The sequence below is a fragment of the Bolinopsis microptera genome, chromosome 11 (assembly GCF_026151205.1).
Source record: "Bolinopsis microptera isolate Bmic1 chromosome 11, MBARI_Bmic_1.0, whole genome shotgun sequence".
Lineage (NCBI taxonomy): Eukaryota > Metazoa > Ctenophora > Tentaculata > Lobata > Bolinopsidae > Bolinopsis > Bolinopsis microptera.
In genome coordinates, this window is record NC_087082.1 from 14452176 (window position 1) to 14478444 (window position 26269).

General features: G+C 39.6%; 4 protein-coding genes across 5 annotated transcripts in view; all 4 read left to right on the forward strand.

The window, feature by feature from the left end:
• LOC134823488 (double-strand-break repair protein rad21 homolog A-like) overlaps window positions 1-26269 on the forward strand; it is a 901854-nt gene that overhangs the window by 507088 nt on the left and 368497 nt on the right. The window lies entirely within an intron of this gene.
• LOC134823658 (uncharacterized) lies at window positions 2752-4008 on the forward strand. Its single transcript, XM_063835192.1, has one exon. It carries the CDS (start codon window positions 2752-2754, stop codon window positions 4006-4008), a length of 1257 nt encoding a protein of 418 aa, XP_063691262.1.
• LOC134823659 (cathepsin L-like proteinase) lies at window positions 5652-6908 on the forward strand. The gene has a single exon (XM_063835193.1). The coding sequence runs from the start codon at window positions 5652-5654 to the stop codon at window positions 6906-6908; it is 1257 nt and encodes a 418-aa protein (XP_063691263.1).
• LOC134823492 (RNA-binding protein 38-like) lies at window positions 9805-20401 on the forward strand. 2 transcript variants are annotated; one of them, XM_063834977.1, is made up of 7 exons: window positions 9805-10181; window positions 10875-11006; window positions 11337-11454; window positions 13737-13812; window positions 18583-18679; window positions 18926-19144; window positions 19334-20401. In XM_063834977.1, exons 1-7 carry the CDS (start codon window positions 10131-10133, stop codon window positions 19403-19405), a joined length of 765 nt encoding a protein of 254 aa, XP_063691047.1. In that variant the 5' UTR covers window positions 9805-10130; the 3' UTR covers window positions 19406-20401. The 2 variants fall into 2 exon arrangements, with proteins under 2 accessions (XP_063691047.1, XP_063691046.1); XM_063834976.1 differs by having other exon boundaries at window positions 19338-20401.

Here is a 26269-nt window from a genome sequence, read left to right on the forward strand (position 1 = left end):
ATTTGATTGACCGTTCTCAAATGCAAAATGATACCGAGAATGAAATCGGTCGCTCGCTTTTTCCATTCATTCACGGCTTACGAATTGTAATAAATTTCGATTGATTACATCAGTCAGATGCTGTAAAAATCTCTTTGGGTTGCGTTCGGATCGATACCTAGTATTTCGGGGTAAGGGTAGTAGTTATTGCTTATTGAATTAGCTGAAGTTTATTGAATCTTTATTGCCGAGTACAGCTGCCTTTGGGTAGATCTTCTTAATCTATTACAATTGTAAATGAATGGGAAAAGCGAGCGACCGATTTCATTCTCGGTATCATTTTGCATTTGAGAACGGTCAATCAAATTAATATCATTTCTTTTTGTTTGGGAAAGAGAGACACTGGCAGCGGTCCACTCTACCCATGAATATGGGTTTTGGTAAAATATCATCTCTTTTTGATTATAATGTCAGGGTACTTTATAAAGTCGAAATATAAACTGATATCTTCATTAATTAATAAGGAGGAAGTTTCAACGATTTCGAAATTTTCCTTTAAAAACATTTCCTTGTGTTTAGGTAAGCATATCGGTCGATCACTGACTGAATATGCCACCTAATACTCATTCAAGTTGGCATTAAATTCATATATAATGACATTAAACTGTCGTGGCAAAGCAGAATTTGTTGGAAATCACGAATGAGCAAAATTCTCACCTTTCGCACGTGCAAACTTTGAGCGGACGTTGCGTGCGCATCCAATATTGAATCGCCGTAAATTTTTTCATGAAATTGTTTTATATATAGCTTGATAAGCATGCAAAGTTTCAAAGTATTTCAAGAAGAACTGTAATCACAACGGCACTCTAAAGTTGACCGAAAATGACGAAAACAGCAATTTTCAGTGATTTTAGCAATTTTCTATCAATTTGGGCGTGTCCCCACGTGTGCAACTTTTCGATTTTCAACTTCAAAACTAGCCTAATGCACAATTTATACCTATAGGAAGCAGAACTGAGCTCCTCAACTCAAGGCATGGCCCAACACCAGAGAATACTAAATCGCAAAATTGACGTTTTTATAAAATAATTCTTCAAAAAAGCACAAACTTCAATGACGAATATCTTCATGAAGGAGCAAGCTAGAAAAACTTTCCGGTAGATTTTCAGAATGCTTGAACAATTATCTAAGGTGAAAATCTCCTCAGATTTTGAATAAAATTACTCCTTAATGGTTTAAAATTAATTTTAAAAGTTATTACTTTGTCAAAAATCAAGTTTTAAAAACGGTTAACTTGATGACGTCATCAAGGGGTGTTTATGACGTCAAATAATTTTTGTATACAATGTAAACTAAAGTGTAAACAATTATTTGCAAGACCTGTGGTCGGAAATGGCTTTATCTTTTATACTTTTGAATCTATGGACAATTAAATACAGGCTACAATTGACTGGCAAAGCGTCTATCCCTGAATATGTATGTATATATATATATATCACGACAATCTGTCGTAAAACAGGGGTTCTAGAAAACCCATTTCCCGATACTCCTGAAACCTGAAACTTTTTTTGCAGTCGATTTGATCAACGTCTAGACGCCCTGAAAAATTTCAGATCTCTAACTCAATTTTAACATGGTTTTTAAGGCACCTGAATATGGCGATTTTGGGTTTTTTACCGAATTTCGTATAACAGTGCTCTGGCGAGTATTTTATGCAAATTTCTTAAAAATCTCAACATAACTATTTTTTATTCCTGTCATCTTTGACATCAAATTAGAATGTTTTGAACTAAAAATAATTCTGCTTAACGACTTCCGATGAGTCTTAATGCCTGGAAAACTCCTGCCGGAGGCGGCGGCCTTCGGCCGCCGCCTCCGGCCGGAGTGCACGCTTCGCGTGCACAAAAGAGGCTTGTAACGTGTACCAAAGGGGGTATAATAGTAAAGGGGGTATAATAGTAAAGGGGGTATAATAGTAAATGGGGAACATAGTATACCCACAATAAATGCAACGGTCGTGCTTGCCAGCACTGTGATAGATTTTGGGACGGATTTTTGATATTTTTCATAGAGACATCAGATTTTAAGATTTTTAAACAAACAAATCAAAAATTGCTTAAAATAGGGTTAAAACGACAGAATTTTCGCCGGTAGCACTGCTAAAATACATGTTGTCCGAAAGTCCCTCCGAAGTCCGGTGATCGTTACGTCTTGCTGAGGCTCTTCGAGTCTTGATGGACTCGATCAGCATATGGGATATGAAACTTCGCTTCGCTCGGACGGAAATATTTATAAATTTCATACTAGATCTTTTCTGACATTCATAGATTTCATTTTTTAAATCACCTGGACACCCTGATTACGTTAAAATAACCTCCCATCATCCTTAGGTTAATTTCATTCGCTAAAATTCTAGGTGCTAATTCTATTTAAAGACAAAAACTAAAATTTGTGCTAGAATTTTCAGATGGAGGTGTCGAGTTAGTTTTAAGCGAAATTAAATTAACACATTTTCTGGGGTAGTCACATCTGCTGAGTATGGTGTTGGGAGGAGAGGTCAGCCATTACCATCACTAGCAGGTCTCGCTGGTCAAGTTGAATAATTTTATTATAATTATACATAAACGAAATTTGTCAAACAAAAGGCAATTCAATTTGCATACGTATGCGGCAAGAAGTCATGGCAGCTCTGATTGTTCTGATTCACAGCTGCCGCCCCTCTACTTATTTATAAAAACTAGTCTTCTCCTCCTCAATCATCACTCTACCAAGATGAAGATAGTTCTAGTTTGTTTACTGGCTGTTGCCCTAGCTGACGACCCTCTCAGAGAGGTCCTGAAGTCTCCCAGAGCTACACTGAACCTGTACTCTCAGTTCAAGGCTAAGAACCACCTGAAGTTTAGCACTGGAGAGGATGTGATGAGATTTAGACTGTTCAGAGCTAATGCTGAGCATGTTGCCGACTACAACGAGGACACTGAGGACAGCGCTGGATATGCTCTCAACAAGTTCTCCGCAATGACCCCCGGAGAGAAACAGAGATATTTGGGACTCAACATCACCTCCATGACACCCGGACCTGAAGACACCGTGCTGAGGAGTGGGGTGGGGAACCCTTCTAAACTTCTCTGGACTGACAAAGGCAAGGTCACCCCTGTCAAGAACCAAGGAAGCTGCGGATCTTGTTGGACCTTCGGCGCAGTGGGAGGTCTGGAGACAACCTACGCAGTGAAGTCCGGAGTTCTGAGGAACTTCGCAGAGCAGGAGTACCTCGACTGTGTGTTTGAGGGAAAGGATGACGGATGTGATGGAGGCTGGGTTGATAGATGCTACAAGTGGAGCGCACAGTACGGAGGAAGACTGGCTGCTACCAAAGACTACCCTTACAATGAGAAGGATGGACGGTGCTACTACAAACAGAAACCTAACGCTATGAAGGCATACAAGATGACAGGAGCAGTTAAAGTCAGCCAGTCAGAGGCTGCTCACATTGATGTCCTACAGTTCGCTTCTATCGGAGTAGCCTTCGAGGTGACGGACAGGACTTTCCAGTACGATCACGAGATATTGAGAGACACGACATGTCGCGGACACGCCAACCACGCCGTTACCATGGTGGGGTACGCTCCTAAATACGTACTGGTCAAGAACTCTTGGGGCGCCGACTGGGGAGATAAGGGTTTCGTGAGGTTCGCTAGAGGCCACCACAATTGTCAACTCTTCAAGTATTCCAGCTATCCCAGACTGGCGAGCACTGGAGGAAGTGACTCAGGATCTGATAGCGCCGTCAACTACTCTCCTCCTGATGATGATGGAAACAACCCCGACCCCAGCCCCAACCCCGACCCCAACTGTAAGGATATAAACTCTGACTGTGCCAAGTTTAAGGGCAAGTGCCAGAGTAACGGGTGGGTGGACTACATGAAGAAGTACTGTGCTAAGACATGCGGCCACTGTGGAGGAGGGGATTGTCCCCGTGGAACTGTGAGGTGCAGCGACGGAGTGTGCAGACATGAACACATGTGTTAGATATTGTTAACATGGTAACTACTATTTAATTTCAAATCTTAATTATCCTTATCGTTTAACTTTTCAGAATTCAAACAGTTACAAAATCAAATGATAATAGTTAGTTGAATATATGTAAGACATCAAATTTATAATGAAAATGTTACGGATGATCTTTAAACTGAACAGCTAAATGATTAAGTATAATTGGAAAGACAATACTTCTTGTGATGAAAAATTATAAATACATAAACATGATTCAGTCCAAAGAGTTTTGCTTAATTACTTTACCAAAACTTTCGTCCCACAAAGGTCATATTTGGAATTGGGTATATTTTATTTGTCAGTGCATTTCCGTAATTCTGTGTCTTATGCCATCCACCATTAACTGACTTATTCAAATTCTTCAGTGGAAAAAAATTCGGTCAGAACTGTGAAATTCCGGAATGGGTCCCCATGTTACCAATTTTAGTGATTTTGTATTTTTCAAGGCTTTCTCCGGAGATTTGACTTTCAGTATGTTAATCATGTCTTTTATCATCCACAGTGAACTCATGATTCATTGGTTGCTGAACAGTTGTATGGTGTCTAAACTCCAGGATTTCATAGATTTCATAGATTTCATTGATTTTATAGATTTCATAGATTTCATAGATTTCATAGATTTCATAGATTTCATAAATTTCATAGATTTCATAGATTTCATAGATTTCATAGATTTCATAGATTTCATAGATTTCATTGATTTCATTGATTTCATTGATTTCATAGATTTCATAGATTTCATAGATTTCATAGATTTCATAGATTTCATAGATTTCATAGATTTCATTGATTTCATTGATTTCATAGATTTCATAGATTTCATAGATTTCATAGATTTCATAGATTTCATAGATTTCATAGATTTCATAAATTTTATAGATTTCATAGATTTCATAGATTTCATAGATTTCATAGATTTCATAGATTTCGTAGATTTCGTAGATTTCATAGATTTCATAGATTTCATAGATTTCATAGATTTCATAGATTTCATAGATTTCATAGATTTCATAGATTTCATAGATTTCATAGATTTCATAGATTTCATTGATTTCATTGATTTCATAGATTTCATAGATTTCATAGATTTCATAGATTTCATAGATTTCATAGATTTCATAGATTTCATTGATTTCATTGATTTCATAGATTTCATAGATTTCATAGATTTCATAGATTTCATAGGTTTCATAGATTTCATAGATTTCATTTTTTGAATCACCTGATTGCGTTGAAATAACCTCCTATCATCCTTAGATTAATTTCATTTGCTTAAATTCGAGGTGCTAACTCGGTTCAAAAACTAAGTTTTATGTTAGAATTTTCAGATTCAGAGTTAGTTTTAAACGAAATTGAATTAACACAGTTTCTGGGATGGTCACATCTGCTATGGTGTCGGTAGGAGATATTAGCTATTTTCATCACTAGCAGGCCTCGCTAGAAAAGTTAAATGATTTTATTATTTATAAAAGAAAATTGTCGAACAAAAGACACGCTCAATTCAATATGCTGACGTATGACTATGTGGGGGTGCGGCTCTGGTTGTTCTGATTCACCTGCCGCCCCTCTAGGCATTTATAAAAACCAGCCCCCTCCTCCTCAGTCATCACTCTACCAAGATGAAGATAATTCTAGTTTGTTTGCTGGCTGTTACCCTAGCTGATGACCCTCTCAGAGAGGTCCTGAAGTCTCCCAGAGCTACTCTGAACCTGTACTCTCAGTTCAAGGCTAAGAACCACCTGAAGTTTAGCACTGGAGAGGATGTGATGAGATTTAGACTGTTCAGAGCTAATGCTGAGCATGTTGCCGACTACAACGAGGACACTGAGGACAGCGCTGGATATGCTCTCAACAAGTTCTCCGCAATGACCCCCGGAGAGAAACAGAGATATTTGGGACTCAACATCACCTCCATGACACCCGGACCTGAAGACACCGTGCTGAGGAGTGGGGTGGGGAACCCTTCTAAACTTCTCTGGACTGACAAAGGCATGGTCACCCCTGTCAAGAACCAAGGAAGCTGCGGATCTTGTTGGACCTTCGGAGCAGTGGGAGGTCTGGAGACAACCTACGCAGTGAAGTCTGGAGTTCTGAGGAACTTCGCAGAGCAGGAGTACCTCGACTGTGTGTTTGAGGGAAAGGATGACGGATGTGATGGAGGCTGGGTTGATAGATGCTACCAGTGGAGCGCACAGTACGGAGGAAGACTGGCTGCTACCAAAGACTACCCTTACAATGAGAAGGATGGACGGTGCTACTACAAACAGAAACCTAACGCTATGAAGGCATACAAGATGACAGGAGCAGTTAAAGTCAGCCAGTCAGAGGCTGCCCACATTGATGTACTGCAGTTTGCTTCTATCGGAGTAGCCTTCCAGGTGACGGACAGGACTTTCCAGTACGATCACGAGATATTGAGAGACACGACATGTCGCGGACACGCCAACCACGCCGTTACCATGGTGGGGTACGCTCCTAAATACGTACTGGTCAAGAACTCTTGGGGCGCCGACTGGGGAGATAAGGGTTTCGTGAGGTTCGCTAGAGGCCACCACAATTGTCAGCTCTTCAAGTATTCCAGCTATCCCAGACTGGCGAGCACTGGAGGAAGTGACTCAGGATCTGATAGCGCCGTCAACTACTCTCCTCCTGATGATGATGGAAACAAACCTGACCCCAATCCCAACCCCGACCCCAACTGTAAGGATATAAACTCTGACTGTGCCAAGTTTAAGGGCAAGTGCCAGAGTAACGGCTGGGTGGACTACATGAAGAAGTACTGTGCTAAGACATGCGGCCACTGTGGAGGAGGGGATTGCCCCCGTGGAACAGTGAGGTGCAGCGACGGAGTGTGCAGACATGAACACATGTGTTAGATATTGTTAACATGGTTTTTACTGTTTAATTTCAAGTCTTAATTATCCTTATCGTTAAATTTTCAGAATTCAAACAGTTACTAAATCAAATAATAATAGCTAGTTAAAATTAAATGTAAGACATCAAATATATAATGAAAATGTTAAGAATAATCTTTAAACTGAACAGCTAAATGATTAAGTATAATTGGAAAGAAAATACTTCTTGTGATGTAAAATTATAAATATATAAAAATAATGATTCAGTTCAAAGAGTTTTGCTTTACCAAATATTTCGTCAACACGACGAAATTTTGGTCCAACAAAGGTCATATTTGGAACTGGATATCTTTTATTTGTCAGTGCATTTCCGTAATTCTAGCTTCCAGTACTTCAATAAATTTTGACAAACTGTGAAAATGTCGATTCAGGAAAGTTCACATTTGAAAAATGTACTACACTACTACCGGTAGAACATTCTGGTGATTTCTCCGGGAACCTAATTTCCAGCACCTTGACCGTTGGCCGACTTTTGGGAACCAAACTGATCCGGCCCCAAAGTCGGGCAGCCACCTTAACTGTTTCTTATGCCATTATTAACTAATTAATTCAAATTGGTCGGTGGAGAAAACTTAGGTTAGAACTGTGAAATTACGGAATGGGTTACCAATTTTGGTGATTTTATATTTTTCAAGGCTTTCTCCGGAGATTTGACTTTCAGTATGTTAATCATGTGTTTTGTCATCCACAGTGAACTCATGATTCATTGGCCGCTGAACAGTTGAATGGTGCAGCAGGAAACGGTACAGAATAGATAGCAGTCCACTGTACAGACTAAAGCGCAGACTAAAGCACAGAGAATAGTGTACACCAGAACAAGGTTGGTTGTTTGAATAATATTATTATCGTACCCATTATACTCTACGCGCGGTCAAAATGCCACGACAGTGCCACAGTGCAGCAGTGCCACGAGAGTGCCACGAGAGTGCCTACACCAAGGGTGAAGAGTCAAAAATGAGTTCAGTGCTACTTTAAATCTACGCTGAGGTCAGGACAGTTATTTCGCTGCTATTTTAACAGAAAAACTGGCGTGACGCGTAATGTCTTACCACCTAAGCACACTTTCTTTTCCGTACAAGACTGAAAGTCTTCGAAATTTAAAATTGATTTTTCGAGTACACAGTGAATTCTAGCGATTTATCACGTTGTCAGACTACTGAAATTGTTAGCACTTTGTTTATTAAGGATTATTCTAATTTCATTTTACTTCTTATATTTGATACAAGAGAAACACCATTTTCGGACGTGAGAAGAGTTATGACTCCTCCAACTACATTAAATAAATTCCTTCTGTAGAGTCCTGAATAAATATAGTTACGAAAACAAAATTTACTAAACATTTTAAAAATTACTTAACACCAAAATTATATTACTAATCTATTCTAGTAGACGCTGGTCATTAGGACTTTTAGGGGTGTTTCTAATGACCAGGGTTTAACAAGGTTTCCATGTCATTTTTCTGGGTTACTGAACGTGATGTTATCTAGTTATTATGGTTACTAGTTGTCCTGGTGACCGGTTCCCCTGGTGACCGGTTTCCCTGGTTACTGGACATCCTAATTGCTGGATGCGGATCATCCTGGACTAGCGATAAGGAAACACGTTTGGGTGATTATTTAAATAGACTAATTATCGGCAGGTAATGAGTGATCAGCTCAAACTCTGCCTCATTATCCCCAACTTGTCAGAGCACCCACCCCGACCTGATCCGAGCAGCTGATCCAGACACTATCTCCAACTTTCTTACACCCGCACTTTCCACTTTCCAGCCATTTGTTAATATTTGACTGTTAAACTTTGAGCAGTACTGAATTTGAGATTTCGGGTGGGGCTGGGACAAATATGGGTATTATTTTTTTGGGATGGATTTAACGGGCATTTTTGTATCCAACAAGACCGCGGGGCCAAGGTGATCTCAATTGTACACTGTACAGGGGCCAACATTGTCATCATGAATATTTATTCTGTGCTTCAATTCTTACTTTCAGTTGAAACTTTATACCATCTTTCTTGAATCATCGGGCAGATTTTCTTAAAGGTGGTGAGATCGATTGGAATGTAACTTTCGTGTGTGGTGTCAAGAATAAAGCACCGCGAATGTTGAAAGCAAGCAAAGATCGAATAATATTAACTCAGCCTCCAAGTTAGCATCTCAAATGCCAACTTTCAGTTCCAATTTAGGGTAAGAAAAATACCAACACTTTTGGTTATGTAAGTGTGCACTGTGCGTAAATATAAATGTTGATGAAGTCAAGACATTTTCTTAAAATGAGTCATGATTAATTAAACACACTTTGGTAACTATAAACTTGGTAGTTGGTACGTATAAAATTAACTTGGTAAATCTAAACTTGTTTAAAGAATTTCGTCTGTTCCCTGCGTCTAGACCAACAATTATAATCTTTTCTATCCCCGGGCGCGTGATGAAGGTGTGCCCTGATGAAAGTGCACAATGTGCGGGTAGATACGGGATACCCAAATAAAAGCTCTGATTCTGACGGCTAATAATAAGATTATTGTGTTGCTATAGCAACTACTACTAGTAGATCTAGCAGGTGACTGCTTCCTTTTGTTCCGTTAATTGGAGCTCTTGTTTAAGAACAGTGCGGTCCGGTGGGCAGTGTGAGGATGCCTGATCACGTGGCCCGCTATTATCCCATACTCTCCTCCTCCCCTGCATTTAACCCACCCACACGTGTTAGTCACATGGCGCGCGCTGCTCACGTGTCCAGGCCTGATTGGCTGGATTGTGAGCGTTAGCTGCGTACAGGGCGCTGGTTGGCGGGTTGACTGCTCTCCTATTGGCTAATTGTCGTGACGAGGAGGCTACTGTATTTTCTACTCGGTTACATTCTGCACTTGAGCAGGAGGAAGAGGTGTTTCGCGGAAGTAAAGTTTAGGTCGAGTTAATTAGAACACGGTTGGTGTGTGTTGTACCTCGCACTATTATACACCCAGCTAGTAGTGGGCCGTGATATTTTCCTGAAATCTGTGACTTTATTTTAATATTATATATACGCAGGGACGGGGCCATTAATTGCGTGTTAAGTTTATATCCGTTATCTCGCTATTAAAATACTGTTATCGCTTATCTTTGCCGCTATCTCTCTCATTTAACCTCGATTCTATTTTAATTTAGTGGTTGAGTTTAAGTCACAGCCTATTCGCTTGCTTTTTGTCCGAATGAGTCCCATGTCGACCAACGTATCTTCTCTTGACACCACCTATCGGAAGGTAAGTTAACTTGTTTTTAATCGCGGTCACTAATACTTTTATTAAATACGTTGAACACGCAAGACATGCTTGCATCATTTAAAATTACAACTTATTGATGTAACAGTTGATCTTTGATCAATACAAAATATTTAGAAAAACCTTTAAAAAACTTGGGTTTACCTATGTTAGTCTTGTTTGAGCGGTAACGCTATTTATTGTTCACCTAAGTCAGAGGTGATATGATATTTTGAATAACCTCCAATAAAATGGCCACTGCTTTTATATTTCAAACGTTTATCTTAAATTCAAAAACAATCTCACTCTATCTACCATCAGTCACGAATAAATCAAATATCTTTTTCTGAAGTTGGTCACAAAATTAGCCACTTGAAGCTCGTTTTCAATGAATTACCGCAAAAATAAATAATATTTTCAGGTAAATCGCTCCCATCCAATCTTGATCGCATTTAAGTCAAAGTTATTCCAGTCTTTAGTATGCCAACAAATTTCATACAAATCATAGAAAATTTAATCTCAACATTTAAAACACTCTTTAAATCATAATATGAAAAAGTTCCTTGCATTAGTTCCTCAAAAACTTCAGTTGTACAACTTTATTATCTCAATAATGACTATTTAGTTAATATTCAGTAAATACTTAGTTAATATTTAGTAATTTTTTAGTATCCTTACTGATAAATTATCTTTCAGGTATTTGTGGGAGGTCTTCCCTACCACACGTCCGACCAATCACTTCGGGAATTCTTTAATACATTCGGTGATATCGAGGAAGCTGTTGTGATTCATGACCGAGCTACCGGCAAAAGCAAAGGATACGGATTTGTAAGTTATCTAGCAATTTTCCTTCTTTATTGAAAATTTTACTCGGTCAGTTAAGATGACTGTAAATTAATTCAAATTTCTAGACGATTTTACTTTTTTGAGCGAACATTTTACGATTAACTTTAATTTTGGAGTTGAATTTCCTCTTAAAAGATATTCACATATCTGCTGATTTTACTGGTTTATCGATCATAGCCCAGTACCTGAACCTCATGACCTCACGATTAAGCGCTTAACTAATTAAGTATTTAAGCAATCAAGTAATTATGCAATTATGTCATTATGTAATTATGTAATTAAGTCATTAAAGTAATTGTTTAATCGGTCCAGGTGACGATGCAGGACGCGGATGCTGCCAGCAAGGCGGTGGCCAACCCCACACCCATTATCGACGGAAGGAAAGCTAATGTTAATTTAGCCTATCTGGGAGCAAAGCCACGACCGAAGAGTAAGTACCTAATTTTAATCTGGCTTCCCTCTAGTTCCCACAAGCTTTCTCTAGGCTTCCCTCTAGTTCCCACAAACTTCCTCTAGGCTTCCCTCTAGTTCCCACAAGCTTCCTCTAGGCTTCCCTCTAGTTCCCACAAGCTTCCTCTAGGCTTCCCTCTAGTTCCCCACAGGCTTCCTCTAGGCTTCCCTCTAGTTCCCACAAACTTCCTCTAGGCTTCCCTCTAGTTCCCCACAAACTTCCTCTAGGCTTCCCTCTAGTTCCCCACAAACTTCCTATAGGCTTCCCCTAGTTCCCCACAAACTTCCTCTAGGCTTCCCCTAGTTCCCACAAGCTTCATCTAGGCTTCCCTCTAGTTCCCACAAACTTCATCTAGGCTTCCCTCTAGTTCCCACAAGCTTCATCTAGGCTTCCCTCTAGTTCCCACAAGCTTTCTCTAGGCTTCCCTCTAGTTCCCACAAACTTCCTCTAGGCTTCCCCCTAGTTCCCACAAGCTTCCTCTAGGCTTCCCTCTAGTTCCCACAAACTTCCTCTAGGCTTCCCTCTAGTTCCCACAAACTTCATCTAGGCTTCCCTCTAGTTCCCACAAGCTTTCTCTAGGCTTCCCTCTAGTTCCCACAAACTTCCTCTAGGCTTCCCCCTAGTTCCCACAAGCTTCCTCTAGGCTTCCCTTTAGTTCCCACAAACTTCCTCTAGGCTTCCCCCTAGTTCCCACAAGCTTCCTCTAGGCTTCCCTCTAGTTCCCACAAGCTTCCTCTAGGCTTCCCTCTAGTTCCCCACAAACTTCCTCTAGGCTTCCCTCTAGTTCCCACAAGCTTCCTCTAGGCTTCCCCTTAGCTTCCTTCTGCTCTTCCCTGTGAATTGCCTAATCTTCCCTTATTTGAAAGACTTTAATATTGAACTCAGAAGTCAGAGCCTCCTTATCTGCTTTTATTTGAACGATCCTTATTCTCAAATCAGAGCACGTTCAATTGATGTCAGATAAGCTAACCGAAAAGCAATCAAGAATAAGATAATCATAATTTTAAAGATTAGAATCCCTAGAGATAATTTATTTCGACACTTATAATCAGTCGATTTTCTACTACCCCGGCCCCTGGGTACGTCTGGGTTTGATTTCTTATGAGGTATTAGTGGTCTAATGAAACTTTAAAAGCTGCACCCAACATCAATAATTTAAGTACATGAATCCCAACCAGCAACGCTTATTTTCACGTGATTGTTGCCCCACCTGATTATTGCCGTACCTGATGTTTCCGCCTACTGATTATTGCCCCACCTGATGTTTCCTTGAAATATAAAGTCACGCTGTGCTGCACGTGACACCAATACACACCACTGTAATGTAATTGTATGTTACGTTGTGGTGAATCTAAAGCAAGCGGTCAATGTATTTGAATTAAAATTTCCGCCTCGGGCTAATCAAGTTAAGTGGTGGCCATGTGTGACTTATAGCTGAGTGATTGGGTCTCACTAATGAGCTACATTACCTAACATGGTGGTTTTACCATTATCATAATTACCTAATTTATTACCTAGTTTATTACCTAGTTTATCGGTTACATGTAACTCCTCCGATATTGTCAAATCAAAGCATTCAGATTGACTCTTCTTTTACAAAAGCTCGAACAATTTTTTATCATTTGGCTATCGCCAAGAAGTGTTGTCAAAATTTACCAAGATGGTCAAATTCGTGACCAGACGCCAGGAACAGGATTAGCTTACTACAAGTAGCCGCCAGGAACACGGCCAGATCAATATGATATACCATCCTGATCATAGTGTTTAGTATCATCTGATCTCAATTTTCTGACCATCCTTTTATAATAGACGCTAATAGCATTAACCTAAAAGTGATAATGTCGTATCGCTTGTGGGAGATATTAGTAGTATTTATAATAGACGCTAATAGCATTAACCTAAAAGTGATAATGTCGTATCGCTTGTGGGAGATATTAGTAGTATTTATAATAGACGCTAATAGCATTAACCTAAAAGTGATAATTTCGTATCGCTTGTGGGAGATATTAGTATCTAAACGTGTGATTTTATCGAGTTTGGTTCCAAAAATACCACAAAATCAGGAAATACAAATATTTCTTTCTAAAGTGGTAAATGTTTTCCTCTAAATATGTTTATTTCTTTCTAAAGTGGTATGTTACCCTTTGTAGGTTTATAACCTACCAAGACGCGCGCCCAGTTGGACTCGTCGACGGTCTTTGGAACAAACATTTTACGAGTATCACCCGTTAAAATATATCACATAGTTAAATTATCCTCAGTTGTACCTGGAGTAATTGGACTGAGACCCCTAACAGCTGGGTCCCTCATCCACCCTCAATACGCTACTGCTACCGCGTAAGTTAACCTCTTTTATCTGATCCTTTACATGTTTTAATTAATTAAGTGGTTATCTGGAAATACAGCGAATTAGACAAATTGACAGTTGCGAGGTTACATGCCCACCTGTAATTGTAACTACAATATCTCTAGTCCGGTAAGACCGTTGGGTGTTTTGGTCCTTGGTAAGGTGCTATACAAAGGTTAGGCAATGTAGTAATGTCACATATAGAATGTAGATCCTCCTGAAAACTGTGGGTAGGGTTACTCGTCACGTGATAGAATAGTCCTACTCTTGCTAAGTTTTCAAACGCACAATAGCTCGCATGTGATAGAATAGTCCTACTCTTGCTAAGTTTTCAAACGCACAATAGCTCGCATGGCTTTTCTACGGAGAAGTGTAGGTTATTCTATAGAAGAGAAGCTTTGCAGAGAGTACTAATAGTAAAATGGATGATATCATTGAAATACCAGGAACTGTAGTAATAAAGTGAACACTTGGGGCAGTTAATACAGTTACCTAAGTAGTAATATCTGTATTTTATGTTTAAAGAAGTAAAAAGTGACGATGGAAGTTAGGTGCTCAAACATTTTTGACACCTTTATCATGTACACGTGTTATAACTTTTATGTACATTAATCCAAAGTTTAAATGTAATATTAAGTTTTTAAACTAAAATTTACAGCGTCAAGCTTTGATTGCAATGATTGTGTAAAATGCCCATACATTATACATTATACATTATACATTATATATTATACAATATACATTATACATGGTCATTGGTCCGAACAAACGATCTTTTACAATGAAATGACCTTTTATTCAACGAATTTGAACCAGGGACAAAAGGATTTCGCGGCATGTACGAAACCGCGAAATTTCCCATTCTCCGCGACAAATCGCGATTTTTTACGTTTTCCGCGACAGATCGCGAAATTTCCCATTCTCCGCGACAAATCGCGATTTTTTCAGTCCTCCGCGAAATTCGCGCATTTTCCTTTAAATCTGAAGATCAAATTTGCGCATTTTCCTCTAAATCTGAGGACCAAGTTTGCGTATTTTCCATAAAATCTGCGGGCCAAATGTCACGTTTTCCACAAGTATTAAGTATATGCAACTAATCACATTTACAGCCTTCCGTGAGTTCCGATTGTAGGTATATTCTCGATACGTACCTCTGAAGGCGGAGCTTCCGAGCTTCCGGAGCTTCCGAGCTCGTATTACGAAGGGGAGGCCTGCCTTCCGAGATCGCATTACAAGGGGAGCCCTCGAGTCCAAAATCGTGTATCGAAGGGTATGTGTGAACTTTGAACACCGAAAAAAATATTTTCGGCTCATAATGATCAGGGTAGTATGAAACATGAACAAAAGTAGTTTCCAGAAAAACTTTGAAAAATTTTGACTTAGAAAATTTTCGGTCCGAGTCATTCTTGATACGTACCTCTGAAGGCGGAGCTCCCGCTTCCGAGCTTGTATTGCGAAGGGGAGGTCTGCCTTCCGAGATCGTATATGTAAGTTGACCAGTAGACATATAAAACTTGACCAGACGACATAAAGTTGACCAGTAGACATATAAAACTTGACCAGACGACATAAAGTTGACCAAACGACATATAAAACTTGACCAAACGACATAAAGTTGACCAGACGACATATAACTATATAAAACTTGACCAAACGACATAAAGTTGACCAGACGACATAAAGTTGACCAGTAGACATAAAAAACTTGACCAAACGACATAAAGTTGACCAGAAGACATACAATGGATTAAGAAATCGAACAGTATGTTAAATCAGTGTTGTTATTGAATCGTCACTTGTCAGATATTTCGTAATCGATAACGTCATCGTTATTCGCTTGGTATTGTATTCGCTTGTTATAATGGACCGCTTTGTCAAACGGCCTGCCGACAAACCGGCTGGACCTTCGTCTAGCAAACGCTCGAAACAGGCTAAACAGGGCAATGTAACAGCTTCCACGAGAGTGGCTGAATTTGGCGAATCATCGTTTTATGCTGACAATGGGAAGCTATTTTGTAGAGCATGTAATCTCGTCGTAGACCACATAAGGAACAATCATGGGCTTCCCTCGGGATGTGGTTAGAACTTCTAGAAGGTTCGTGCAGGGGGCCGGGGTAAGGATGTCGTCCAGGTTGATGTAAGCTTCAAGGGGTAAAGGTTGGATACTAGATGGGGATAGACTAGGTAGAGATATGGGAATTGGATTGAAAAGTTCGTAGTATTCCATTGCTATAGTTGTGAAGTGTAGATGGTCGAATGATGATGTCTCCTGTCGTCTGTTGAAAGTTATATATAGTATCGATAACGAGATATGTCATACAGTACGTATGACATTGCAACATTTGAGATCATGTCAAAAGTTATGGCAGCTCTTGTTGTTATGGACCCCCATCAGCCTGTATCAGATAATATGATGAGATCACATCCTCATGGGACATAGGCCGATCAAATAGAATAGTCAAAGAATATGTGACCTCTAACTAAGCACTGTAAATACATTATTTTTTGCCGCGAATATGCCGCGATTTTCGAAATTCCCGCCGCGAATTAGCCGCGAATTAGCCTAGTTTGGCTTGTCGCGGTGCCGCGATTTTTGGCCAAAATAACCGCGAAATCCTTTTGTCCCTGATTTGAACGAATTGGCCCTATTTATGTAAATTCTGTGAACACTCTACTTAAAGATCTGGATACTGGTGGAGAAGTGAATTATATTTGTAATTTGACACGTGACAGTGATTATGCATTTGATTGGAAGCTGATTGGTTAATCTCTGTCACGTGTATTTTCACCTCCTCACCACTACTCAGATCTAACAAAATGCACGTGATTGTACACGTGACAATTTAAAGGTTTAACGTCTAGTGAATAGTCTACTTTCAGGTACTGACTAATATTGTCAGTAGTATTGGTAAGATTGAGTGAGCTTGTGGATTTGTATTTTATGATTTGGGGTTTTAGACCAAATACTTTTCCTTTTGGATTGAAAATGAGGAGTTGGCCCGTTTTAGGCTTTTGTTGAAGTTTTGTACGGTTTTCCTCAATAAAACTTGGTGCCCCAATATCATAGATATTGCTTGGTTGAATCCGATTTTCTGTCTGTTTTAAGCTTTCGCGTTGGCAAAGTTTTCCCCATTTTTATAGAATGACCACCTTGAAAGTACAGCTCTTACATTACTGAGTAATTTCTACAGTATTCACAGATGACATTTTGCTGGTTCCGTTTTCATTTGACTTCATTAAATAAAATTTTCTTGGAGTTATAGCTGCTAACCAGCGTTACGTGAAAGCGGGATTTACCTTGGCAACCGCGGCGTTACCAGGGTTACCTTAGCAACCGCGGTGTTACCAGGGTTACCTTGGCAACCGCGGTGTTACCAGGGTTACCTTGGCAACCGCGGTGTTACCAGGGTTACCTTGGCAACCGAGGCGTTACCAGGGTTACCTGGGCAACCCGTGTTACCTGGGTTACCTGGGCAACCGCGGTGTTACCTGGGTTACCTGGGCAACCCGTGTTACCTGGGTTACCTGGGCAACCCGTGTTACCTGGGTTACCTTGGCAACCGCGGCGTTACCAGGGTTACCTTAGCAACCGCGGTGTTACCAGGGTTACCTTGGCAACCGCGGTGTTACCAGGGTTACCTTGGCAACCGAGGCGTTACCAGGGTTACCTGGGCAACCCGTGTTACCTGGGTTACCTGGGCAACCGCGGTGTTACCTGGGTTACCTGGGCAACCGCGGTGTTACCTGGGTTACCTGGGCAACCGCGGTGTTACCAGGGTTACCTGGGCAACCGCGGTGTTACCTGGGTTACCTGGGCAACCCGTGTTACCAGGGTTACCTGGGCAACCCGTGTTACCAGGGTTACCTGGGCAACCCGTGTTACCAGGGTTACCTGGGCAACCCGTGCTACCTGGGTAGTCATATGCAGTGCTGAGTGCAGCACTTATAATACTGATCACTATAACTCTACTGCCAATTATTTAAAATTCTAGTTTAAACTTTAAACCATTGAGTTTTTATTGCGTTACATTGTCTTTGTGTGTTTTTACCCACCTTATTAGTAAGTAAACTAGCATACTTATTTGTCATAGTAACCTGACAAGCCTAGTTACTTGGCATAGTAACCTGACAAGCCTAGTTATTTGGCATAGTAACCTGACAAGCCTAGTTACTTGGCATAGTAACCTGACAAGCCTAGTTACTTGGCATAGTAACCTGACAAGCATAGTTACTTGGCATAGTAACCTGACAAGCCTAGTTACTTGGCATAGTAACCTGACAAGCCTAGTTACTTGGCATAGTAACCTGACAAGCCTAGTTACTTGGCATAGTAACCTGACAAGCCTAGTTACTTGGCATAGTGACCTGACAAGCCTAGTTACTTGGCATATTGACCTGGCAAGCCTAGTTACTTGGCATAGTAACCTGACAAGCCTAGTTACTTGGCATAGTAACCTGACAAACCGAGCGTTATCAAAGTATCAAGGAGGTAGGAGGTATTGGATAGTCCATCGTAGTTATCGGAGTTGAACATTATCTTTAGAATATTTAAGGGCTCACCTTGATAAGAACACATTATATGTGCACCTCGATACCAACACATTATATGTGCAGTAATAGCACTGCGTGGTATAACTATAAAAGTGAGAAGGCATGAGTTAATAAAGAGGGTACCCAATTAGAGGATACCCAATTAGAGGTTACCCAATTAGAGGGTACCCAATTAGTTTAGAGCAGGTTTTAACATTACCTTCTCCCAGGTTAACTCCGCAGTATCTAGCAGCTTATCAGAACTACTGTCAAGCACTGGCTGCCCACCAACATGCCCTCCTGTCCCTCACTAGCCCCGCTTCTCAGGTACATTAACATTTGTATTGGTCACGTGATGCCTATATTTACATCGGTTTGACATTATAAGAATGCTGAATTTCTATTTCCTGGTTTGGGAATATATGCTGCTTACTTTTACAGCCCATTCATTTCATGACTCTGGTATTGAACATCTAAAGGCAGAATGGCTGGAATTGTCTCGATAAATGGGGCAGCTTTAATTGGACAATAACTTACAAATTACAACCATAACTTATTAAGCTACCACCACAGGGCCAGCCGGCGGCAGCTCAGACCTTCTTTGAGACGAACCCGTACTACGCGGCGGCTGCAGCGGCGCACGTGCAGTACCAAGCACCGACCAGCCCTGATTACACGACCAGCGCCACCAGCGCCGCCCAACTAGCCGCTGGTATTGGCAACCAGAGCTCCAATGTGACTGCTGCTTTCCTCGCCCAGCAGCAACAGCTTCAGAACTCCGGTTTCATGCAGGTAATGTGAAACAAGCCTTTTATATTGCTTAACGTTATATAAAGTACCCATTTCTATTTAATAAAATTTGTACCTACAATAAATATAAATATCACTATTATCTGTGGTCTCTGACCCAAATTAATTCAGATTTTATTTCCTGTGTTTTTAACATTATAAAATTGTTCTCGCCTACTAACGCGTGTTCAGGTAGCTACGGCCGCAAATCAGTTCCCCGGTCACGCTACCCACTATGCCACATACCCCAACGAAAGTCAATGACGGAACCAGCCTGGTAGTGCCGGGTGGAACAGAGGTAACCACCAGTCTGCAGCACGTGCTCCCCGCCACATCCGTCCTGCCTAGCAACCCCACCCTGGTTACGGGGCCTAGCAACCCTGCAGCCCTTCTTGCGGGCCTAGTCCCCGCTCCTAATCTTCTGCCTACTCGCAAAACTAACACCCAGCTTAGACAGTTTTACAAAACTCTTCTGTGACTCTTTCTCGCTCCAACTATGTGTGCCACCACATGGTGTTGTTGTTGCCATGGTTACCTGTGTAGTGTCTACATGGTGTCACCATGGTGATGCACACGTGTTGTGTCTACCTATAATGTTATATCGTCTACATGGCGTACGCAACTCGGTTTATATTGTTGATTTGAGTTTATACGAACTAGTGAATTAGTGAAGTGGTAACTACTAGCTGCACTCTCATACCACCACGCCAGCTCTACAGCCCACGCTCACGTCACGTGGTAATGTCACGTGGTAATGTCACGTGGTAATGTCACGTGGTTAAGTCACGTGGTAATGTCACGTGGTAATGTCACGTGGTAAAGTGTAAGAATTCGTAAAACAGCAATATCTCCAGCTCGACCCATGATCTGTAGAAATCTGTATGATATGAGTGATAAAATTGTGCCGCTCCAATTCTTTGCTTATTATTGATGGATTGAAAAATTTATTTTTATAACTCAGTTAGTTAAAATTAGAATACAGGAAGCAAAGAGTTGGAGAGCCAATCTAGCGTTACCTGGGTAACTTGTGTTACCAAGGTAACCAGCAAACAATATAGTAACGTTATATATATTTTCTTTTGTACGATAATATTTCTTAGATTGAAGCGTTAACTTTTCTCGATTTATTTTGTAATAGAATTTTTAGTCTCTTTCAGGGCTCTATAATTTATGGACTGGACGTGAATTTTGATGATGATATTTAAACAATTATGTAGAGATTATGTATTTTATCAGCCTGCCAAGTATTTGAAAATCAAGTTTTTGTGTTGATAATGTTATTAAAGTTAAAGTGAGATTTTTAAAATGTTGCTAGCCTGAGGCTACGAGTTGTCCAGTGTTGATATTTTCAAGATGAGGTTGTTAATTTGAATTGGTCACGTGATACCCATATTTGGTAATCACGTGATGTTTTCGAGGTGAGGTTGTTAACGTGGATATATTGAGATTTGAAAGGTTTTTATGATAAAATCGCAAACTGACAGTAAGTGAGATAATTTTACAAAACAATATTAGTCTAACATTATACTACTTATAATAATAATAATACTATAGATCCTAATCTATACAAATCTTCAAAGTCAGGGTTTTATTTGTATACACGTGATCTGATGCCCATATTTGGTATTCACGTGATCTAAGTAGGTGCACCTTGTTTACTATTGTGAGGAAAGTGTATTTATATTTAATTATAGGAATCAATAATTCAAATTAAACGAGACACAATAATTTAAAACTAAAATAAGTCAGGCTGACAGTATAATAAATGTATTGTTACACTTTGACTTACAGCCAAGGGTAAATTGATATAAATATAATCTGAACAATTAATATCGTATGATAGATAGAACTGCGATCTTCAACACTTGGCAGGAGGGACTGCCACATATCTGGCAGGCTGCCATACATAGTTGGCAGGCGGGGCTGCCATAGCTCCAGTTCTAACAAACCCAATAAAATACTAGACAAGTTGTAATCAAACTATTCTTGTTAATCATCAGCCCATTTCCGTTTGGTTTATTTATTACACGTCTGAAATGACTCAATTTTAATAAATCGTTATTTGTTTGAGGAATTCATCTGTTTTCTTCATGTCTGTACATGTACTTGTAGCAAATGTAAAGCGATTTCTAAGTCAATTGTATAGGACCACTGAATTGGTCACGTGATCTGATGCCCATATTTGGTAATCACGTGATCTGATGCCCATATTTGGTAATCACGTAATGACCACTGGAACCCTAGCTACTCTAAGCAGATCCCGATCTGAGGTAGTTCCTAGGGTAGTTGTATCTCCAGTAAATGTGGGGAAGCTCTGAGTTCCAACCTCTCCAAGCGTACGTGTTCACTATACCACCTTTGTTGTTGGAGCCGACTCTGCGAGAGTCTGTCACTTCTTTCTTACACTTGGAGAGTCGCTGCACCACTTCTTCAATCTCCCAATCTTCGTAACTGAGGGTAGTTTGTTCAACTATAAAGTTTGATCTACCGAAGGAGATCTCTACTAAATAAACTTCCTTTTGTTTTAAAATAATCCCTCCTTTTAAGAAATTCCTTGGGAAATACGAAGATTAATCTTAAGTTAAATATCCTTCCAATAAAACAATAAATTCTCTTCAATCTCCCAATCTGGGTAGTCTGTTCAACTATACAGACACCAAGATTGAGGATATTGGTAAATTTATAAAATAGCGTTTTCGACGATAGTGGCTTAATGTTCAAAAGTTCTGAATGAACATGAGCCACGTGACCCATACTCCCATATGCACTGCTCAGAAAGAAAATGTATTGTTGTTGGGCACTATTATGGTTAAAATCAACCTCCCGATCTGCGTAAATGGAGTCGTCTGCTCAACTATACAGTCTACACTTTTATATCTAATTGGAGACTGCAATTCTGAAAGCCTCTTTACAGTGATCTTATTGTTACTTGAAGTATATCTCTACTAAATAAATCCTTCCTTTTATTTTAAAATAAACCTTTCCTTGGGAAATAGGAAGATTAATCTTAAGTTAAATATCCTTCAAATAAAAAAATAAATTTTACTGGTCAGTTAACAAATGAAGTTGTGCTGAAATGGTCAACCTGGCACCAGAGTTTGCAGTTTTAGGTCGGGTCTTTCGATTTTCTTTATCCCCAATTCTCAAGTGCTGGCTGCTTGCCACAGTGTGTTTGTTGTATAGTCTTTCTGAGATAGTCTTTGATTAATATGCAATACCTTGCAATTGCATTAACTTAAAGTTTATAACTTATCCAGCAAGAGGTCCCTGGTTAAAAAAAAAGTTGTTATCAGGATTAAAGAAAATCAGCAGAAAATGTACATTGTTCTTGTCGTGTGAGGTGAAGAAATCTATAACTGCATTTGATCCGCAATAGTGAGTCTCAAGACAGCCATACACCCACCATAGCCTGTAAACAGTAAATAAGCTAACCTGTGATGTCTGCCACCCTCTGTCGGGTTAACCTCAGTTCCTCCTTATAACTTCCCATTCCTCTTCTCCAGATCTATAACTATGGGTGCTCTCCTCTTCTCTTATCTATCCTTTGTGCTAGATTACCTATTCAGAAAACCTTTCAGGTAGTGTCTTATAGTTAGTTTTAATACTTTCAACACTACAATATAACAAATAAATTGAGGCTCTAATGATGTAGTTTTACGAAGATTTCAAGCCTTACATTGTGTGTTTCCCTTCGTGTCCAAAAGCATTATATTCTTATAGTAATACTCTTAATTCAAAATGTATTGCACTACCCACATATGAAAAACCAGGCTTTTCAATTTAAGCTGACTACGTTATAAATGATAAACATCCGCAAATTATAATAAGCATGAGCATAGTTTGCCAGATCTCTAGCCCAAACTCTCCTCAAATTGATCTAATGCGATCACACAAATTGAACAATGGGATATTTAATTTAATTTTTACAAATCCATCTAACTACTCAAAACAATTCGAAATGAATTCAAATTGGATCTAACTTTTCAGCACGATTAGAAACTAATTGTTAGAGGCTGCATTTCGTGTTATACAGGGAGGACATAAAAGACTGAGATAAACCACAACAACAGCTCTAGAAGTTTAGAACAAAGCAAAAAGAGAAGGGTTGAAAGTCAGGGTGTAAATATTGATCACAACATGGCAGAGCAAAAAGAGAAGGCTTGAAAGTCAGGGTGTAAATATTGATCACAACATGGCAGAGCAAAAAGAGAAGGGTTGAAAGTTAGGGTGTAAATATTGATCACAACATGGCAGAGCAGAGCAAAAAGAGAAGGGTTGAAAGTTAGGGTGTAAATATTGATCACAACATGGCAGAGCAAAAAGAGAAGAGTTGAAAGTCAGGGTGTAAATATTGATCACAACATGGCAGAGCAAAAAGAGAAGGGTTGAAAGTTAGGGTGTAAATATTGATCACAACATAGCAGAGCAAAAAGAGAAGGGTTGAAAGTTAGGGTGTAAATATTGATCACAACATGGCAGAGCAAAAAGAGAAGGGTTGAAAGTGAGGGTGTAAATATTGATCACAACATGGCAGAGCAAAAAGAGAAGGGTTGAAAGTCAGGGTGTAAATATTGATCACAACATGGCAGAACAAAAAGAGAAGGGTTAAAAGTCAGGGTGTAAATATTGATCACAATATGGCAGAACAAAAAGAGAAGGGTTGAAAGTCAGGGTGTAAATATTGATCACAACATGGCAGAACAAAAAGAGAAGGGTTGAAAGTCAGGGTGTAAATATTGATCACAACATGGCAGAACAAAAAGAGAAGGGTTGAAAGTCAGGGTGTAAATATTGATAACAACATGGCAGAGCAAAAAGAGAAGGGTTGAAAGTGAGGGTGTAAATATTGATCACAACATGGCAGAGCAAAAAGAGAAGGGTTGAAAGTCAGGGTGTAAATATTGATCACAACATGGCAGAACAAAAAGAGAAGAGTTGAAAGTCAGGGTGTAAATATTGATCACAACATGGCAGAACAAAAAGAGAAGAGTTGAAAGTCAGGGTGTAAATATTGATCACAATATGGCAGAACAAAAAGAGAAGGGTTGAAAGTCAGGGTGTAAATATTGATCACAACATGGCAGAACAAAAAGAGAAGGGTTGAAAGTCAGGGTGTAAATATTGATCACAACATGGCAGAACAAAAAGAGAAGGGTTGAAAGTCAGGGTGTAAATATTGATCACAACATGGCAGAACAAAAAGAGAAGGGTTAAAAGTCAGGGTGTAAATATTGATCACAATATGGCAGAACAAAAAGAGAAGGGTTGAAAGTCAGGGTGTAAATATTGATCACAACATGGCAGAACAAAAAGAGAAGGGTTGAAAGTCAGGGTGTAAATATTGATAACAACATGGCAGAGCAAAAAGAGAAGGCTTGAAAGTCAGGGTGTAAATATTGATCACAACATGGCAGAGCAAAAAGAGAAGGGTTGAAAGTCAGGGTGTAAATATTGATCACAACATGGCAGAACAAAAAGAGAAGAGTTGAAAGTCAGGGTGTAAATATTGATCACAACATGGCAGAACAAAAAGAGAAGAGTTGAAAGTCAGGGTGTAAATATTGATCACAATATGGCAGAACAAAAAGAGAAGGGTTGAAAGTCAGGGTGTAAATATTGATCACAACATGGCAGAACAAAAAGAGAAGGGTTGAAAGTCAGGGTGTAAATATTGATCACAACATGGCAGAACAAAAAGAGAAGGGTTGAAAGTCAGGGTGTAAATATTGATCACAACATGGCAGAACAAAAAGAGAAGGGTTGAAAGTTAGGGTGTAAATATTGATCACAACATGGCAGAACAAAAAGAGAAGGGTTGAAAGTTAGGGTGTAAATATTGATCACAACATGGCAGAACAAAAAGAGAAGGGTTGAAAGTTAGGGTGTAAATATTGATCACAATATGGCAGAACAAAAAGAGAAGGGTTGAAAGTCAGGGTGTAAATATTGATCACAACATGGCAAAGCAAAAAGAGAAGGGTTGAAAGTCAGGGTGTAAATATTGATCACAACTTGGCAGAGCAAAAAGAGAAGGGTTGAAAGTCAGGGTGTAAATATTGATCACAACGTGGCAGAGCAAAAAGAGAAGGGTTGAAAGTCAGGGTGTAAATATTGATCACAACATGGCAGAACAAAAAGAGAAGGGTTGAAAGTCAGGGTGTAAATATTGATCACAACATGGCAGAACAAAAAGAGAAGGGTTGAAAGTCAGGGTGTAAATATTGATCACAACATGGCAGAGCAAAAAGAGAAGGGTTGAAAGTTAGGGTGTAAATATTGATCACAACATGGCAGAGCAAAAAGAGAAGGGTTGAAAGTCAGGGTGTAAATATTGATCACAACATGGCAGAGCACGGTAACACGATATAAGGTTACCATCCGGATTATATTATGGAACATACTCTGTTGCTTAGTGATATCTACATATTATAATATTATTACTAGGGTACATATATTACTTGGGGTACATGATATACTCTTGCCAATACTAAATATTAAATTAAATATCATGATGTTCTAATAATATATTAGACTTAATTACAGTATAAATAAGAAGCAAAACGAAAGGCGGCATGCTGAAAGAGAGTGCACTGCAAATAACTGCTGTAAATTGTATATAAACGCTGCAGATGCAAAGCAGTTTAGGATTAGCATGATGATCACTGACGATAATTAGTAATCATGCATGAAAAATGTTAAATATTGCACTTAAGATGTTTAAAACCTAAGTGAGTCATATAGTATTAGCGGAGGAATTCTAAAGAAGTCGATTACAGTAAGTTATAAAGACAGGCAGCACGTTGAGTGGAGCTAGAGAATTTTAGTAGTTTTATAAGGTAAGACGGACACTACAGAGGATGAAGTTAAAGACGGAGAGAGGATGTTTAGAGTCTGAGAGTTTGAGAGAGAGGTCGGCACGGCAGCACTGCATGCGAGAGAGGTGGCCTCTACACTGCTGCTCTGAGTGAAAGTAATAATGTAGTCCTGCTCACTATGTTCTGAAAGAGAGAGCACTACAGATAACTGCTGCTCACTATGTTCTTATCATGATCGGCTAGACTATTCATCTCTGGACGGATATTTGGGACAGAATGATGGTTGTAAGTGGATTGAGTGGAGGATTCCAGT